This window comes from Schistocerca americana, chromosome 9 (genome assembly GCF_021461395.2).
Source record: "Schistocerca americana isolate TAMUIC-IGC-003095 chromosome 9, iqSchAmer2.1, whole genome shotgun sequence".
NCBI lineage: Eukaryota > Metazoa > Arthropoda > Insecta > Orthoptera > Acrididae > Schistocerca > Schistocerca americana.
The window spans coordinates 155,211,784-155,232,158 of record NC_060127.1 but is presented as its reverse complement, the minus strand read 5'-3'; the positions used below and the strand labels follow the sequence as shown (position 1 = coordinate 155,232,158).

At 42.3% G+C, this 20,375-nt stretch overlaps 1 protein-coding gene across 2 annotated transcripts in view; it reads left to right on the top strand.

Annotated features, from left to right (window-relative positions):
• LOC124551158 (mRNA decay activator protein ZFP36L1) overlaps window positions 1-19,323 on the top strand; it is a 177,799-nt gene extending 158,476 nt beyond the window's left edge. For both annotated transcript variants that reach the window (XM_047126127.1, XM_047126126.1), the window contains exon 2: window positions 15,605-19,323. In XM_047126127.1, coding sequence (XP_046982083.1) covers window positions 15,605-16,594 — 990 coding nt within the window. In that variant the 3' untranslated portion in view covers window positions 16,595-19,323. The remainder of the gene's footprint in view (window positions 1-15,604) is intronic.
• Window positions 19,324-20,375: the final 1,052 nt, after the last annotated feature.

Here is a 20,375-nt window from a genome sequence, read left to right as displayed (position 1 = left end):
AGCTCGTGGTCTTGCGGTAGCGTTCTCGCTTCCCGCGCAGGGGGTCCCGGGTTCGATTCCCGGCGGGGTCAGGGATTTTTCCTGCCTCGAGATGACTGTGTGTTATGGTGTAGTCTTCATCATCATTCATCCCCATTACCCTGCCTAGTACAGCGGTGCGGGTCTCCTGCATCGTCCCCTACGCTCCTCGGAGTATGGGACCTCATCATCATTCATCTTACCCTACGTTGTAGCTGGGTGGAGCAACCATAACTCCTTACTGCGCCGAACGATATTGCAGAAATCGTATCAGTGTAGTATCGCTGTAGTCCTAGTGTGAACCATTTAAGCCACTTCTACAACGTTTCTACGTGCTTCAGCAATGGGGGTTGCTTCTGCGTCTTACCTGAGTCGCATCGCCTCGGTGAAAATCACGCCCCCCTACGGTTCGACACATCGAAGCGGTATCAACATCTGTAGCCTTACACTCTGGATCGTGTGCATTGAGCAATGTTTTGGAAGCCGCTCTTCTGTTGCTGTTTACCAGCTGTGATACCCGAACAGCTGGCAGGGACAGAAGCCACGGTGGGGTGGGGTAGCTCGCGTGCATACCGAAGAAGAGTTCGTCGAACTTCTTTGTGAAGCGAGCGAGACGCACCTGCCGGGCCATTCTGCGAGCAGCTGTCTGCCTCCGTTCGCGTTGTGGGCGGCATGCGAGGTCCGAGGAGGAGTAGTTGCGAAAAGCGCCTGCTACGGAAAGGCCGGGGCGCAGCAGGTGCGCTTTCGTCACGGCAGCTGTACCGCGCGGGCCATTTCTCCGCGCCGAAAAAGAAGCGCCGGTGACGTATCTGGCGAAGCGGAAGGAGCGGCCGCGAGTTGGCAGGTGGCGTCATGCGCGACACGCTCAGCATCCGCCGCAGCTGCGCGTCCGGTCGGAAGCAGGGATGTGCGTATGTCGGCTGCGCGAGGCGTGCGCAGCGGAATAGCGCCAGTGCCACCGGGCTGTGAGCAGACCGCACCGTCGCCCGGTAAAACTAAACGAGCCGACACTGCCAGAAGTTACGTCCCTCTGCCACCGGCTAACTTCCAGCTGTAAACTTCGCGTCGTCTTATGCCGTAGAGTTTCTGGGGTCTGGGATACTGAATGGCGCACCCTCGGTGCACCAAATAAACCACGTATTATCTAAGAGACAACGAATGTGTGGTCATCCATGCGAGCCTTTGCCGGCTCCGCATCGACCATACTTGGCTGGCTCATGGTCACCACCTCCGCCGCGAGGACCCACCTCAGTGTCGCTGTGGTCCACGTCTTGTTGTACTGTCCAATTTCAGCCGCCACATTGCCCACGGTGTTAGGAGATAATGCCTCAACGGCTGATCAAGTAGTGCGTTTTATTCGTGAGGGGGCGTTTTCGTCACACAATCTAAGGGTAAGGGTAGGTAGGTGTCTGGCCTCCTCTCCCAGCTCCCAGGCCTTCACACTCCCTCTTTTTTGCCGGCAGAGGTGGCCGAGCGTTTCTAGGCGCTACAGTCTGGAAACGCGCGACCGCTACGGTCGCAGGTTCGAATCATGCGTTGGGCATGGATGTGTGTGATGTCCTTAGGTTAGTTACGTTTAAGTAGTTCTAAGTTCTAGGGGACTGATGACCTCAGATGTTAAGTCCCATAGTGCTCAGAGCCATTTGAACGACATGGACAAGAGATAAAGTATCACGCCTTACGTCAGCGACGATCTATTCCAAACCCGACAAGAATCGATGCTGTAATTAATGCAGTTTCAACTCACTCCCGAGCGAAAATTGCCAAAAGGTCTGCATGCTGTGGACATTGTAAATTCGCAGGTCATTACTTACTGCAGCACATGAAGCCACACGTCTTCAGTGGGCCAGGCAACACAAACTTGATTGGAGGCGTGTAGTGGGGACCGACAAGTCGAAATTTCGCCTTTTTCAAAATGAGGCCCGCCAAGTGCGGCTATGTCCAGAGAAGCATTTAACTGTTGTGCGAAGTGTATAGTTTAGGCCGGAGGTGGTGGTTAAGTTCCCAAGTGTTTTTCGTGCATAGACTTTGGCCCACTCCCTCGGTTACCGTGAACACGAACCAGGGTGTTTTTCAGCATTCTAGGTACTCAAGCATTTCCCTTTCTTCTAAAGGTTTATTTGTGTGTGTGTGTGTGTGTGTGTGTGTGTGTGTGTGTGTGTGTGTGTGTGTTTTTAGCAAGTTCAGTCCAGAGCTTAGATGTTATCAGTGAGAAGTTTACTATGTTTTGGGACAAAAAAAGCCTGGAATCCAAAATTGAAAAGATCGGTGTATTCAAGATGAATGTTACTTGTTAGGGAATACCTGAAACATGTGCAATATTCAGAAAAAACAATATACAACAGAGAAATTAGAAGCACAATGCCACTGGTATGTGAAAGTGTAGGTCGTTGCCCATTGTACACCCAGTGCTACATCGGAAACCTTGTCGCTGTATTTTCGTGATTAAAAAACAATTGCGTATTCGATAAAGTACGGTATGTTAGCATGTTCCTGCATATTCCAAACAATTAGTAGTACAGAACTACTGAACACAAGCAGCTACTAGCCTTATTTCTCGAAGACATGCTGACACTCCAATAAAAACCTTTCAAGCACATATTGCAACCTACTGGGAACTTGAGCAAACGAAAGCAAGTGATGAATAAGCAGCTCATTTTGTAAAGTGCTATAATCACACAGAGCTTAGTATACTACCTGACCATAAACAAGAAATTGTAATGTACTATATATGCCCGATTCCCTGTACTGTGCAACCTGTTTATTTGCTTTTGTTTTCACTTTAAAGTGTTCCGTCACGCACTCATCGCCATAGTTTTGTGTCTATTCATTCGTCAGCCCGAGTAAACCTAATTTCTCCGGGCAACGTGGACAAAGAGGGTGCGTGTGTAGGGATTTGTGGCGATATGTTTTGTGCGCGGTGGCCGCGGTTTCCCTGGGCTGCGGTTTTTATCTGGAAATGTCGTGTCGGCCGCCGGCCGCGTCACTATTTCCTGCCTGTCCAGCTGCGCATCGTTGGCAGGAAGAGGAAACGAAATACTGGGGGAGTCCTCCTCCTTTGTCTGACTCTGGGGCACGCCACAGCGTAGTCTTCCTGGAGCTAAAATGTAGTAGAGCGCAGTTCCGCAGCGGCCATACCACCCACTTTATGACAGAGGGGTCAGACAGAGTTGTTGTTGTGGTCTTCAATCCTGAGACCGGTTTGATGCAGCTCTCCCATGTTACTCTATCCTGTGCAAGCTTCATCTCCTAGTACCTACTGCATCCTGCTGAATCTGCTTAGTGTATTCATCTCTTGGTCTCCATCTACGATTTTTAGCCTCCACGCTGCACTCCAATACTAAATTATCGATTTGATGCCTAAGAATATGCCTTACCAACCGATCCCTTCTTCTAGTCAAGTTGTGCCACAAACTTCTCCCCAATCCTATTCAGTACCTCCTCATTAGTTATGTGATCTACCCATCTAATCTTCAGCATTCTTCTGTAGCACCACATTTCGAAAGCTTATATTCTTGTCTTGTCCAAACTATTTATCGTCCATGTTTCACTTCCATACATGGCTATACTCCATACAAATACTTTCAGAAACTACTTCCTGACATTTAAATCTATACTCGATGTTAACAAATTTCGCTTCTTCAGAAACGCTTTCCTTGCCATTGCCAGTCTAAATTTTATATCCTCTCTACTTCGACAATCATGAGCTATTTTGCTCCCCAAATAGCAAAACTCCTTCACTACTTTGTCTCATTTCCTAATCTAATTCCCTCAGCATCACCCGACTTAATTCGACTACATTCCATTATCCTCGTTTTGCTTTTGTTGATGCTCATCTTCCTTTCAAGACACTGTCCATTCCGTCCTTTGCTGTCTCTGACAAAATTACAATGCCATCGGCGAACCTCAAAGTTTTTGTTTCTTCTCCATGGATTTTAATACATACTCCGAACTTGTTTCCTTTACTGCTTGCTCAATATACAGATTGAATAATACCGGGGAGAGGCTACAACTCTCTCACTCCCTTCCCAACCACAGCTTCCCTCGACTATTATAACTGCCATCTCGTTTCTGTACAAATTGTAAATAGGTTTTCGCTCCCTGTATTTGACCCCTGCCACCTTCAGAATTTGAAAGAGAGTATTCCAGTCAACATTGTCAAAAGCTTTCTCTAAGTCTACAAATGCTAGAAACGTAGGCTTGCCTTTCCTTAATCTAGCTTCTAAGATAGGTAGTAAGGTCAGTATTGCCTCACGTGTTTCAATATTTCTACGGAATCCAAACTGACCTTCCCCGAGGTCGGCTTCTACCAGTTTTTCCATTAAGTCTGCAAAGAATTCGCGTTAGTATTTTGCATCCGTGACTTGTTACACTGATTGCTCAGTAATTTTCACATGTCAATACCTGCTTTCTTTGGGATTGGAATTATTATATTCTTCTTGAAGTCTGAGGGTATTTCTCCTGTCTCATACATCTTGCTCACCAGATTGTAGTTTTGTGAGGACTGGCTCTCCCAATGCTGTTAGTAGTTCTAATGGAATGTTGTCTACTCCCGGGGCCTTGTTTCGACTTGGGTCTTTCAGTGCTCTGTCGAACTCTTCACGCAGGATCGTATCTCCCATTTCATCTTAATCCCCGTCTGAGCTATTGATATTCATGCAAGACGGAGTAGTGCGAGATATTTCTGGAAAGCAGACGTGTCGCCTGTGTCGTAGTCAACTAGGTAAAGAAAATCATGTTCCATGTTCTGTGATTGAATCTGTGACTTTGCCATAAAAATGTGCACTGGTAAACAAGGAATACGAAAATTAATTTTCACCCTGCAGCGGTTTGTTGCCAGGGTAGCTCAGTCTGTTGAGCATTTGCCCGCGGGAGGCAAAGGTTGTGTGTTTGTGCCCTCAGTCAGGCTGTGCTGTATAATAACAGGAGACTGCTGTGCCAGACAGTAACATATCCATCACATTCTGTACATCTCACGTTTTTGGGAAACGTTGCTATCATCATTTGCATCTATCCCCGTCTGTTCAACTGGTAATTTCCTCGCGTCTAGATTATGAAATCCTCGCAACACTTGGAGTATGCCTTGTACGGTACACTGCTACTCGGGCTGGTGTCTTGTGACCAGTCATAATGCTTGAGCATATGGAGCCCGTCAGTCGTCTCGAGAAATGTACAGGTAATGCAAATTTGAAATCCACCATCCGGTGCCTACCAGCCTACACGGCAGCGTTTTTCGCTTTGCCTTCCTGCAGCAACAAAGTCTTAACCCTTTGCAGCCCAACTTTTATTTACTTGTGGGAAAAAATATTTTTTCACATGTTTCCCTACATAATGATTGGAAATTTTGTTATTTTTTTTGTTTTTGGAGGGAAATTTGGGATGACTCCATATGACATCATTGGGCAGGATTTGTTTCCTTCAGTCAGGTGGTTGGGATGTCACAGTGCTTGGTAATGGAACTTGAATGAATATTTTAATTACACAATTCGATGCAGTTTATTAAAGAAAAATTAGTACATACAATAATGCAACTTGCATTTCAGTAGTTTTATGTTTTTTACAGCATGATTGTTACTTTACATGAAAATTTAAGAAACAGTCCCTGTCTTTAGTAAAGTAAAGAGGATTATTACATTTGATGCATTTCGTTCGAGGATATGCTGTAATTCAGATTTTACATCTGTTTGTTTTCTATATGCTGTGGGTAGTGTCCAATGTTGTCATACCTTAATCATCAACTTGGCTGGGTGACTTATCATACCACTTCGGCGCTATGGTGTTCCTTTCTGTTTCAGTTCGATAATCGTATGATCCTCGTCCCTGCTTTTTCAGCTCACTGGCTGCTTTCAGATTGCAGCCTTGAAGTCTTGTGGGTGTAACAGTTCCAACAGCGAAAATGCCATAGTTTTTCAGGGCAGAAATAAGATTGTAAGAGGTGAACCAATTGTCGGTAAAAACTTTAAAATTTTAATATTTTGGCAGTCCTTCCACAAGCCTTATCACAATATCACCACTTACACCAAGACCAGTATCATTATGTACAGTTCCTTTCCCTCGGCATATTTCAAAATCGTATACAATTCCACTAGAACCAGCACGGGCAAAAGCTTTTACGCCCCACTTGTGTGGTTTGCTTTTTACACACTGAATGACCTTTGAAAGGAATGATTAATTCATCCACTGAATGGTATTCCTCAGGTTCAATAATTGAAAAACCTTGTTTGATTTTGTCAACAAATGGTCTCACCTTGAACAGCTTGTCATAATCAGGGTCCCCTCTTCGTTTCATTTTAGTGTTGCAATTCACACGTAAATAATTTCTTAGCTTATCAAACCTATTTCTAGGCATTGAGTCAGCTATTGGGGAAAATCTTTTTCACAACACCTACTAGGATGTTTATCCCTATATACTTTTCTATTTCACAAACATTTGTATCTAAAGGTGCACCTGTTTTCTGTGTGCAGTATAGATTAGATTGCTCGACTAGGTTCTGGATGTCATCACTACACATTGTTCTGAAATACTGCAAAGGTGTCAGTTCATTTCCTGGAGGGTCAGAAAAAAACTGCATTACATCATGTGTCCACTTCTTCAATGTCCTTCATTCTCCACCGAAGATCCCGGTGTGTATCATAATGAATTTTCTGAGCTGAATGACTTGGTGCAAGGTTTGGCTCAGCAAGTAATCTTGAAGCTAAAGGAACATCATCTTCATCATTGGCTTGAGGGTCCAGAATTTCAACCATATCAAGGTCCTTGAAGAAACTGTATATCCAGTGTAGTAGGGTCTTCCTCCACATCAGACGTATCAAGGTCCAAGTCAGATAAATCACCTTCGACAAGCGGCAATGTTTCTTCTTCTGATAATGATTTATGATTGCAAATCATCTGGTAAACAAACCAGGAATCTTTTACTAAAGCAGCAAAAAACTGGTAAATTATATCAATAAAAATTTTAACATATTAATATTAGTTAGTATAAAAAGCTTCAAAAGAAACTTGAAAATATTATAGTTACACATTATGGTAAGCTTTAGTCGAAGCTATTGCATGTACTACATTTCGTAATATAACAAATGCCCAATGATGCCAAATGGAATCACACATGTTTGTGACTTCCAACCAGAAAATTACCGTAACTAGCATTACTTTCAAAGTGTTTACTAGTTAATTTACACTTTCAACAATAATTTATTAGTGCAACTTTTATATTAGTTTGCTTCCTTTACCTTGATACAATATTTTTAAAGTCCAGCTGGGTGCACTGTACCGTAGACACCATGCAACAATACTTTTGTCAAGGCATTGTAGCCTGGTGCTCATGTTTTAGCGAATTCATGGTAGCCAACCTAAGAACAATGAACTTAGAAAGCCCTGCACACTTGTTTATAATCTTTGGACAAATTGTTTGGTCTTGGGAAAAAATTAAATATGGCATCACTGGGCTGGAAAGGGTTAAGTGTTACTGATGGACAATTAGGAATTATTTCGAAGTGACACTAATGAGGGCATAGTTTACAGTGCCAGGTGTGTACTGTGTAACTACCGAGGCAGGCAAGCAGCCCCACCATCCAGGAAAATTCTCGCCCCAGTGACTCCGAATTTCTCGCGCTTGGCTGTGCGCTCCTTGGCACAGTGCGAGACAGAATGGGAAGGATATAAACGAAGTTCACCGCGAAGCCGCCCAGGAGGCAGCACCGTGCAGGCCCCGGAATGCGCCGGTGGGAATTCTTTGAATTGCCAAAAGGGGATCAGTAACATATTTAATACATTAATAGCAAAGTCTGTCAGTTGCCCATTGTGCGTGGGATTGCAAATGAAACAGAACGCGACGTTTAATGTGATCGAGAATAGTCACACGTGAAAGTAGCGTCGGCCGTACGTACCCAAAGGACCGTTACGGTTCGTGATTAACGGTGGAAGCACCCTCAGGCGGTTCGTGGGCAGTATCGTTGTACACTGTACGGTATTGCTAAAATAAAACCGACCGACATTTCGTTAGAACATACACAGCAGAGGGGTGATTCGAAAACTGTCCATTGAGAATTCCGAGACCAGAAACAGTAGAGAAAATGCAGTTCATACTATGCCTTGCAGATACGCAAAGTACCTCAGTGACGGGCTGAGACTGGTTTTGCGCCCGCAGTTTCCCCTCCCTTTCATTTTGACCAACCTTCATATAAGCAACTTCTCGATACGGAGGGTCAACCCTTGCTTTAGCGACTGTCTAATAAGTGACCAACACAAAGACGCGTTGCGTTTTGACCACAAATAAGAGGGAAGACCCCACTATTATTAACATTACGGTTCAGGTGATTAGCCACTGGAAACTGCCACAGTCGTTGAAAAAGATGGGTGAATGCACACCTAGCGACATGAAGTGAATAAACAAAAAAAAACTGTTTATGTGTACAGCAGATAATTTCAGCCGTGAATAAAGAAAATTTCACAACCGCGGTCCTAACTAAAATCGAAAGCAGATTTTTGATACTGTTGGAGACGCTATCTAAATTACTAAAAGACTAACACGGGGTACAGTCAACCATTCCCAGTTGCAGGTTGCCTATCCAAGGGCTTCCAGAAGCAACAAAAATTTTATTTTCAGCATTTCATATAATTGACAGAATTTAAAATATTAAAATGCTGTCTTATTTTTTATTAAGAGTCACTATGTCACAGTAAATGTATCAACGTAATAAGTATTACACTTGTAAACAGTGGACTCAGCGCACGGATTACCCAGACTGTACCCATCCAGTATTGGAGAGTGAGAGCACAACGAACTTTACACACAATTTCAAAATATTTGCGAAACTACTACTCGCGGACACCAATCCCCTCCACATATATGAGAGGAAAAAGTTCATCGCACACTTTAACTTCAGCAGCAGATACCGTGTTTCAATTTACTACTTCCTTACTGGAAACCCAATCGCGACACACTTCGCTGACAGTACTCACATATAGCACTGAATTTACGTGCTGAGTTATATCATCTACAGCACACAGTTCAGCAGCAGATATGACGTTCATAGAGGTGGAGATAGGTGAAAAACTAGCTTTTGCTTAAAAACTGAGCGAGCGCAAACTACCCGGAATATATTCACCCAGGGTTTGATAATAAGGGCACTTGTCACTTCCAACAAACAAGTACAGGGTATATCAAAAAGAACCATCTGATTAAAAAATGACAACTATTATGTTATTTGATGTATGTGCGTGAACTGAACTGTCGGCAAGAACAAACTCTAGTTTTACATGGTTCCCGCAAGGTAGCAGCACTGTGCGCCTACTTCAGTGTGACCAATGTGCTTCCAGCGGAATTTGAAAACTCCCCTATCTAGCACTAAGAATGCATCTACAGTTGTCCAGTTAAGTTCTAGTAAAAATGGTGTCGGGACAACAGAAAGCGACTTCATTTACCAACAGGATGGGACACTGCTACAATGGCATCCGGAAGTGCGTGAATTTTTAAATCAAAGGATTACTGAACGATGGATCGATCGCACCTTACGTTACTGGCCTCCAGGGTCACCGGACCTGACTATGTGATTATTTCTTGTTGGGGGGGGGGGGGGTTATGAAAGAATCTGCTCATGTGCCTCTGTTCTAGGCGCTTCAGTCCAGAACCGCGCTGCTGCTGCTGTTACGGTCGCAGGTTCGAATCCTGCCTCGGGCATGGATGTGTATGATGTTCTTCGGTTAAGTCTAGGGGACTTGATAACCTCAGACGTTAAGTCCCATAGTGCTTACAGCCATTTGAACCATTTTGTGCCTCCGTTACCGACAACAGTGAATGAACAGAGACATCGTATGAACAGCAGCTGCGGGAGCTTCAACTAAAGGCATGGCCGCTTCAGTGTGGGAACAGTTTGAATACCGCATTGACATGTGCCGTGCATTTCAGGGCGGGGTATTGAACACCTTTTAATAGGTGTGGGGGGAAAAACTTTTTGGGTTTCCCGTTCATCAAAAAAGCAATGAATTATGTATATGTTAGTTTCAGAAATATGCACGTGCCAAATCGGATGATTCTTTTGATTCACGCCGTTTAATTTGAAGCTTTTCTGTTCTTTTTGATGCGTACATGCCCAACGTCAAATATTTGACACATTAGCTCATTTGTAATACACGTTGAAAGCAATGTTATGCATGGGTGTTAGAATCTTAAAGGAATTGGGGGGAGGAGGGGTTAGTGGTAGAGATCTATAGTATATGTGATTCCAGATTTTTGCGTCATTCCTGTAGCTGTTCAGAGCGATTTTCTACGGTCACGGGCGAGTGGTTAGCCGTGGCGGCTACATGCACACACTACTTGTCGCGACCAGGTCGAAACTTCGGACGTCGGATGGCGACTGATTTAAATGAAAGCATGATGTGTCTCGGGTGTTGCTCGCGGCCCTAGGCAGAGCTGTGCGTGGGATGTAGCTGGTGGAAAGCGGCTGGTCGTGGTCGCTGTAGAAAGTGCGGAGGCGTTGCGGGCGACGGTGGCAGTGAAAGCTCACGAGGGAGCGATGCGACCTTGCAGCAGCAGCAGCAGCAGCAGAAGACCGGTCCTGAGCGGTGGCTCTCCCAGTGAACGTACAATGAAAATTGCTTTCTGCCCTTGTCAGAGTTGTCCGATGTGTCAAAGTTTTCTGCCACGTAGTTATTGATAAAAACTTGATTGTGTGTCTTAAAGGTTGACTATATGAAAGAGTGGGAAGTGCGGGTATTCCAGTTAAGTGGACAGGATACACACAGCTTACGTGTGTATTCTAATATAAAACATTACTGTCAAACATCTGGTTAAAGTTACATAGTGGACCCCTGTGCATTTCTCGCAGTTGATGTACGATGTTTCTTTACAATACGCATCAAAATACTTTCGATGACTTGTACACTAATCCAGTATAATTTTTTTAAATTGACCGTTCAGTTGTTTTTATGGTGAAAAGCGCGTTTGCTTGTGTTCAGATATACCTGGAAAGTTAAACATTAGACTATCCTACAGTGTGATCTGTTACCGGTACCTTTATTTAGCATGCACAATCGTTGGTGTCGCCAACTCTCAACCAAATAATCACCTTTCAGTTAAACCCGGTCTGTCAACAACCAAGCTATTCAGGGGGAAGAGGGGGGGGGGGGGGTCCCGTATCACACGCAGCTCTGTTGCCTTGTAAAACACAAAGTGTAAAATTATCAGAGACAATTAACGTCTTGGCTCGTTTCTTCGATCATAATTCAATTATACATTGATAGCGTGAGACACGAGGTTCTGAGAACGAAGTACGAACGTCGGCCAACCGATTGCTCACAACATTGAATGTTATCTTAGCATTGTAACAGTCGGTACTCGATAGCGTGGCACAAGGTTCTCATGAGTGCGAACTTCGGCCGACAGATTGGCACACGCCGTGTAAAGCTACTTCATTGCAATTTGACTTGTAGTTCTGACTGAAATCACAGCCGGATACTGAAAATAATTGCTTAAACTGCCACTTCTCAATCACTTCCGATTCGCAGCATTCGTGGTTTCTTGCCCACATAGGAACCGATGACCTCAGCAGTTAGGTCCCATGAGACCTTACCACAAAAATTTGCCCGCATCTAGTCGCCACATAGTGGCACTTAATTGCTTCTATAGTAAGGGTTGCAGATAAATTATCGAAACACTTTAAGCTGGACCATCATTTTTACCTTCTACGTAAATAGAAACTTAGTAATAAATAGGGCTGATGCTTGTAGTGTGTATTACAGGGTAACGAGCAGTCCACGAAATGGTTCAGTTGCTGTGTGAAACACTTTGTTACGCAGATTGTGTCTGACTCTGGTCGACTCTGTCGTTTCCGATTTCCTCCAATACGTGATCCACAGCGGACTCAGGGTGACGGAAATGCTTCATTGCTCGCATGTACAGTACTCATTCAACAGCGTAGAGTGGAACAAATTTTTGCATGTACAAACATATTCCCGAAGACTTGAACCGTAAGAAACATCTCAAGTTCAGCTACTTAATCTATAATTCCTAGTGTTGGAAACAAACGAATCTACTTTCTAAAATATTTTGCATTTCTCCACTCACTGCCTCATGAAATAATTTCCCACAAACAGTATTGATACAACAAAAGTGAGCAGTATTGGTATTCACCCACAGTCATCTTGTAGGTACCTTTCTAATTTAGCATAACTGCACCTTCACCCTGTATGTAGACGTTATTCATACGTACGACACTAAGAGAAAAATTGAACTTTTATTATCTATCATTAAATCTGCCAGTGTGGCCCAGGAAGGCGCTCAGTGTGCATCAACAAATAACCGTCATTTTACCAATAACGTTGCAATAAAGTTGCAGGTAGGAACGCAAGTTCGGAATCCAAAATAATTTATCTGGACAACTCCTCCTGTAGACCTATACCACAGACGAATTTCTTTGTAAGCGCACTCACTATGTTTTCTTTCCCGGATGCAGGTCGTGCCTGGTTCGCGCCGAGTATTTGTAGGCCTCCAATTTCTTACTGCCAGGTACATTTCGTTAGTCCGTGAATTCAAACGCCGTGCCCGAGCAATAGCAGGCGGGAATGACTCATTTGAGAACTGTAAGACTCTGACATCACTTAGCTCGACGACCTACCTACCTACTGTGTTAAGTTCGATTTTAAGATTAATTTGTGACCTGAGCTGAACGGCGAGATCAATTCTGTGTAACAACAACTCTTACCAATGGACATTAGTTTCCATTGACGATTATTGAGAGCACATGTTACTATGCAATATTGCAATGATAATGTAGCGTAAAAGAAGTAAACAGTAATTTCTTAAGAGAAGAGCAAGAGAAGCGAAGTTTGATTTGTGTCGACAGTCATACTTGGAGGAAGATCCACAAAAAAATTGAAAAACGCCTGTTCATTTGATACATGGGGGTAACTGTACGATCTGTTTTGGGTTTTTAGCAGTGGAGTCTTGCGATGCCGTAACATAAACTGCAGTACCGTTCTTGTTTTTGCATCGTCAGTTACCGATAGGCGGGAATATCGAGATGAATTACAACCTCCACGTTTCTCAGATGGTGGTTTCCGTAAGACAATGTTAGAGGCGAACAGTGGTTGCCCGCAACGCTTCACCCAAGTGCTGGCTGGCTCGGCGGTAATGGTGAACGGGAGGCCCTGCCTTGTACGGCGGCCGGCGGAACTGGTTAGTCCGGGTAGCGCCGGCACAGCAAGCAAAACAACCGTCGGCCGTGGGCGGGGAACGAACCCGGGACCAGCAGGCCACGTGGCCTCAACCACTTCGTAGGGGCAGCCTAAGAGGAATTTCATTTTCCATCTGAATCGAATACTACAAATGACATCAAGCTTGAGCAATATTTACACTAGCGACTTCTCAATTTACGACATGTGGCAAATGTATCCTACAGCGTCCCTGGCGTTTACTAATGTTAAGAGTCTCAACATACATTTATTTGCACGACAAAATATGTACAAACACAAAAAGCGATATATAGTGGGCAGTAAATGGCGTCTTCTTAATTTTGTTATTTGTATCTTTTCTGCAAATGCCAAATGTCAAAGAAGTAATTCTTCAATATCTCGATATTAGGCAGTGAAAACCTAACTCCACTTGCCTGTGAAAACCCTACTTTTAATACCCAGTAACTCCATAGTCAAAGATATTTCAAAATGCGTGGATTTCTCTGTTCTGTCAATAACTAGATTCGTCCTGTACAGTTGCAAAATGTAGCATCTTCCTGTATCACATTACATTATTTTTTAAGAAAACGGTTCTGCATCACCTGCAAAATTTAACAACATAGAGTTACAACGATTTCATTGCCTGCAATCGACATTTGTCTTAGTTGAAACAATTTCCAATTAGAACAGTTTATCTATTAAAATTCGTATTTTATGGACAGATCGATTTTTTGTGTGTTGTAAAACATAAATCCGTTTTTCGTGTCCAGGGTATTTAGTTTCTTGTGGGAGAACACTTTCGGAAGCAATATCGAGACATCGAGTAACATTTTCAGTAAGTAACGAAAAGAAGGCAAGCACAAAAGCACATCAGTGTAAAATGAGGGCCTAAAAAATTGATGAAGTTTAGATGTTAGCAAATAACACCACAGTACCTCTGTTTCTGCGCGTGGAGTATACAGCGTATGTTAGAACGTGCACTTCGTTCAATTAATTGGTTATTGACCTCTTAACTGTACTATGTGATTTCTGGCTGATTTCCTTGTAGGCACTTGACTCATGGTCGCTGTGAGTATCTATTTTGACTAGAAAGATGCTCACGTAAAACAGAAATAAGAGGAACCACTTAAAGTAAATTATACTGCTGTTAAATTTTGATTTTAAGGGACAGAGCACCAGGTCATAATTTTAATAACTATGTACAATATGCACTTCAAGAACGCTGAGAATTGTCAAGCAGTTACACCTTTCACAGGCAGCAACATTCTACAGCCAGAAAATGTTGTGTGTACTGAGAACTACGTGACAATTCTTTGTCACCATCCGTGATTGACAAGCTAACTCTCAAGCCTAATGATGCCCCATGGTGTTATCTTTTCGTCCTTTTAATTAATTGTTTTGCTGTTTGGGCAGAGTGGTAGGTTTCTCATTTTAACCACACATACATCTTTTGGTCTACGAGTAGTTCGTATTTGTACATATTAACACCAAATGCAAAAAGCCTTCGTGGTTAGAGGATTCAAAGATTCAGAATAGGCTTAAACACTGTTGCTCAAGTTGTTTCTACTGCACGGTTATGAAAGATATCCAGGTGAAAATGTTAAAATTGTCATGGATTGCTTGATAATTGTGAAGCAGTGAACAGTAGGGTGAAAATGACTAAAGAGTTGAAGGTAGAGAGATACCTTGTATAGTGTTCATTCACTTACAACAATCACAAGTTACTGGTTCAGCTGTTGGTTGCAGTCATCAGCAGGTGAACATGGGCAGATACTGTAATGGATTGCTGAAAAATAATGGCGAATGACAATGATGGTTGCATTATAATTTTATTATTGCAGTCAAGAAACCTCCATTTTTGACTGTTACGCTATATGGTAGAAAAGGCTAAAACTGCCATTAATTTGAAGATTGAACACCGCAGCACTTTCCTAGGCATGGTCCTAAGGGAGATGGTATGTTCCGTTCCAGTGACCTGCGAACTGACTTATCTGGCCAGTTACAGATGACCAACAGCGTAATGTGGGCTCCGAACTAAAATGAAACCAGCAGTTTTTCACATTAACAAACACACTGAGGTGAAGGAAGTGATAAATGTGATGTACTGACCAGGGATTGGAGCAAAAATTAATGGATCTGTGGTGTGGCACTGATAGCTAAATGAAGGAAACAGTGCATTTGAGAAATAGCATAGCATAAACATTCTTATACAGTAATCCCTACATTATAGGTTTGATACTAACGTTTACCCAACAGAGGAAATTGGGCCATTGTTGGCTCACACAGTTACTAGTTACACAGTAACATGATCCTTCAGTATTTGAAAGTGACTTTGAACTAGCCTTACTACATGATATTTGTTTTAACAACAGTTTCACGCAGTGTGCTGAAGTGTTGGCGTTTGTATTTTTGCAGAGCCACGGGATGAGCAGCGGAAGTTCAGCCGCGTCTAGTGCAGCGAGCACCACGAGCTCCGGCAGCAGCAGCAGCAGCAGCAAGGCTGGCGGGTCGTCCCCGCCTCCGTCTTCAGCATCCAGCTCTTCTGGTGGCAGCACATGCAGCAGCCCTACAAACTTGGGCTGCCCTGTGGTGCTGTGTGGCAAGGGTGGCGTCTACCGCCGCAGCTCCAACCCTCTGAGTGGGGACTCGCACGGGCCAGTGAGTGGTGCCCAAACGCCGCAGCCCCAACCACACCGCAAGCTGGATCGTAGCCAGTCAGAGCCTGCATCTGCCGCCTCTGCCTCTGCAGCCGTCAATACTTCTCGCTACAAGACAGAGCTCTGCCGCCCCTTTGAGGAAAATGGCTCCTGCAAGTATGGGGACAAGTGCCAGTTCGCGCACGGTGCCCGCGAGCTGCGCTCGCTTGCTAGACACCCCAAGTACAAGACGGAGCTCTGTCGCACTTTCCATACGATTGGTTTCTGCCCATATGGGCCGCGCTGTCACTTCATACATAATGCTGATGAGGCCCGCCCCAAGACCATAGCTTCTCCTCCACAGTCACCCCTGCTGGTTTCTCCAGTGTCACCTGTCACTCCAGTGGCTCCGGGTAGCCCACTAGCACCAGGTAGTCCTCTAGCTCCTGGAAGCCCACTAGCTCCTGGCAGCCCACTGGCCCCCGGAAGCCCGCTGGTTGCTGCATTGGGCGTCGCCTCTGCATCGTCCACCTCTACTTCACCCCCACCAGGCAGCAAGCCGTCCTCACCACCAGCTGCCACCTCTCCTGCCGTGCCGCAGTCTCCGACCGATGCTTTCACTTTCAACATGGTATTCACGCAGCCGCCATCCACTGCGGCGCCTTCGCTGCAGACTCTTCCGGCGTGCTTCCGTCCATCACCGGAGACGCGCCTGCCGGTCTTCAGAAGGGTTGCTGCCATGTCAGAGCTTTTGGCTGGTGGGCAATAAGGGGGAGGGGCACAGAGGGAGAGGACGACATTATCTGAATCCTAAAGAACCATCCCAGAAATACAGAGGTTGGGTAAGTTTCGTTTGAGGGAGAATGTGGAATTATCCTTTCCCTCTGCCACGAAGATCAGTAACACTCTCACATTACTTCCCTTTCTTTTGACATGCTTAATGGCAGAAACTAGATGCCTTTTACCATTTGCTGTGATGATTCTTGGGCATTTAAATAAGATTTTTTTATTTATCTTGAGGTTCGTTAAATGTAAATAAGTGTACTTCGTTTACCGTGCACATGATGTATACTCAATTCAGTGGTTTGTTTCTCCAGTTGTTTTGTTTTGCTATTGATGTAGTAAACTGGTCATGAAGTGTAATTTAATGTACTAGTCTTGTGAAACTTAACAACTGAGCCAGATTGAAAATGGTTGTTGAGTTTCTTGAAACTAGTACATCAAATTTTCAAAGTTTGGCAAGTAACAATGTCTTCCATGCACATTTCTTCAACATTCCACATTCTCTCTCATATATGTGCAGTTGTTTGAGACACTCAGCAGCAATGAAACAAATAATTCCCTATAGGCAGCAATAAACACCATTTATTTTTAAGATCTAAGTGCCTTTTTGACTAATACTGTACCAGTTTAATATGATTAAGATTCTCTTTTGAGATCCGGGTCTGAAATCCCTGGGAATAAAATTCATGCACTTGACGCTATACATGCATTCTTGTACAGTAAAATATTTTTGTGTGTTTATATATATATATAAACATGTGTATATTTCATTGCATGGAAAAACAGTTACAATAAATTAGCCAGTGTAGAAGTAAGAGAGGCAATAGCCGAGGCATATACTATATTTCTGGTGTGATAATTAAGCCATAAGAGGAAGAAAAATATTTAGTAGTAGACTTATTTTTATATTGATGTTTCAGCTGCAACTAACCTTCATATCAAAGAAATTTGGCAGTGTGCATATCATAAATGCCTGCAATAATAATTTTTCATGAATGTGTATATCTGCACATAAAAGTGCTTGAATCAGAAGCACGCGATATTTTCTAAATTTCTCAGTGTATCAGATTTTTTACACACTATTGAACTATAGACTGATAGATTGTAATTATCCGGTATTATAGTGTCTCTAGCATGGATGAGGACCAAACGTTGCTGAAATCTGGTTAGTTTTCAAATGAGAAATCAGCAACATTCCAAACAGGAAACTTCTGTACATTCATTTTATTTATGGTTACAGTATTGCTTTGAGTTTTAATTTTTGTTTCCTCTCCTTGAACAGACTGATAATAAGATTCAGTTGTACAAAACTTTGTATACCACATTGTACATAAACCTGCTGTCTTTCTGATACTGTACTAAATTGGAGGAGAATGTTTTATTATAAATATAATATATTATGTATACATATATATGTGAAAGTGGGGTGCCACATTATTTAATTTATACACATTAAATTATATTTTGATGCTGTTACATGATGCATAACATTATTTTCTTTCTCTTTCTATGATGCTTTGGACTTTCATTATTTATAGTTATCTTATTCTTGATGTAATGAGTATCTGAAAATTCTGGTTAACAAAATGCTGTTAGAAGTGACTGTTGTGGCACTAGTTTTGGAAGTGATTATGCTACTGAACTGACTAATGAAAATGTGCCTTGTGGAAAGAAATTATATTGTGTGTTGATCTGTTATGGTATTTGGAAGGTATAGAATTGACTGGCAAGACTTTATTTAATTAAAAAAAATTGCCTCAAAATTTTTGTTCCGCTTCTAATATTTGAGGGAAGTCCAAACAGCAATATTGACAAATTTCTCCTTTTCATGTTTTGAAAAGCTCATTTAAATATTTGTGTGAAGTCATTTGGGTTCTTGTATTGTTTTATTTATTTTATGTACAGACAACATTTTCATTCCATTTTTAAAATATCTGAGCATTATTTAAACATATTTATTTCATAATGACATCATGAACTTTGTTTTTTAATTATATTGATTCAAATGTAAGTTTCTTATTTATTAATGATAAAGTGGATAGTTTTGCATGCAAAATGATGTGAAAGGCTGAAGAAATAAAATCTGTACAAATTTAAATGTACTGAATTCTATTTATTTATTATCTTTAAAGGGAGTGAAGTTCGAATATGTTGCTTGCAGAATGTTAGTATGTTACTATTCTTCAATTCAGTTTGGGAATGCGTTAATGCAGTCATTTAACTTTCAGTGATGATGTTGTAGCAACAACACACTCCTTTCCACAAAATGAAAACTTAGTTTTTATAATTTTTTAAGTAATGGGATGGGGGGTATTTTTTGTTCTTGTGTTTACACAATGTTATATTTATGTGACTTATTTATATGAATAAAATATATTTATCAGATTATTATCTCATTAAAATATTTAATTAAAAAGCTGAACCTGTGAAACCACAATTGTATTTATGTTTGCTTGGCACTATATTACAATTTTGCATTGGGAAAGTTTTTTTTGTTTCGTTTTTGTGGCTCATTTAAGGAGTTTGGATGTCATCAGATTGTGTGTTACTTAGTCTGACATAATTGTATATTGTGTATTATTGTATCTGCAATATACAACTCATGTAAAATGTCATTATTTATAGACGTTTAATATGTGCACAAGCTCAGTGTGTATGCAATGAATGAAATATTTATAAAGTGGATGAATATAATTTTATAGCATTTTGATTAAATTATTGTTTTTATTTAACAATTTCCTTTCCTTTTGGACACCACACTCTTTATCCAAATGAAGTACCTAAACCTGCATTGTGCACAGATAATTGCAGAAATGAGTGAAAAGTAAACAAAAAAAATCTGCCATGATAAAATAATACGCCATGCAGCTAGACATGAAATCCATCTGTGGTAGGAATTGCTGTTGCCTGTTGCCTGTTACAATGAACACACACCAGGAAAATGAGTTTTTGGTATCACACACACACACACACACACACACACACACACACACACACACACACACACACACACACTCTATTTTATTGGTACGCTGATGTTTGGAGATTGCAAAGTACTGAATCAATGAGAGTGCAAGTATTTGTGGTATGGTTTGAGAGCGTAGTTTAGAAAAGCTAACATTCATGTGAGAATTGGCGAACCTGATCATCGGCTCCCCATCCAAATAAACCGCTCTTTCCCTTTAAATGTCACAGTGGGAAACAATTGGAATAACTTCATGTGACACTCAGGCCTGACGACTTTGATACAGATCTAATTGCACTGATTTAATTGAAGGCCAAAAATAAATTCCTAACAGGTTACACACTGAGAAAATACAAGTATTTCTGAGAAATACTGTAAGTAGTGCACTTTCTTGTTTATGAAACAAGATAATTTCTTTTAGTATGAAGCGAATTAAAAGCACCTGAAATGAAAAACTGATGGGGCAGAAACTGGAACTCAATAGTGGCTTTTCTACCTGTCGGGGACAGATGCCTTAATCATTAGGCTATTTGATAACTCCTCAAGGCGCTTGTTGAACTTTGTCCCCAACATTTCTGTCTGTTCTCAAGCATGAACTACCAGAGGTTATCCCAAGTTGTGTGTATAGCACACTGTGAGAATCCTCTGTGGAGAACTGCCAAGAGATTCATATGGTAGAAGTATATGGCATGGATCCAGTTGTCTTGGTAGCTCAGCAGGTAAGAGTTGCCTGAGAAAAGTAATGTGCTGGGTTAGTCCCACTTATGCATGCTTTTAATATTCTAGGGAGTTGTAAAACACT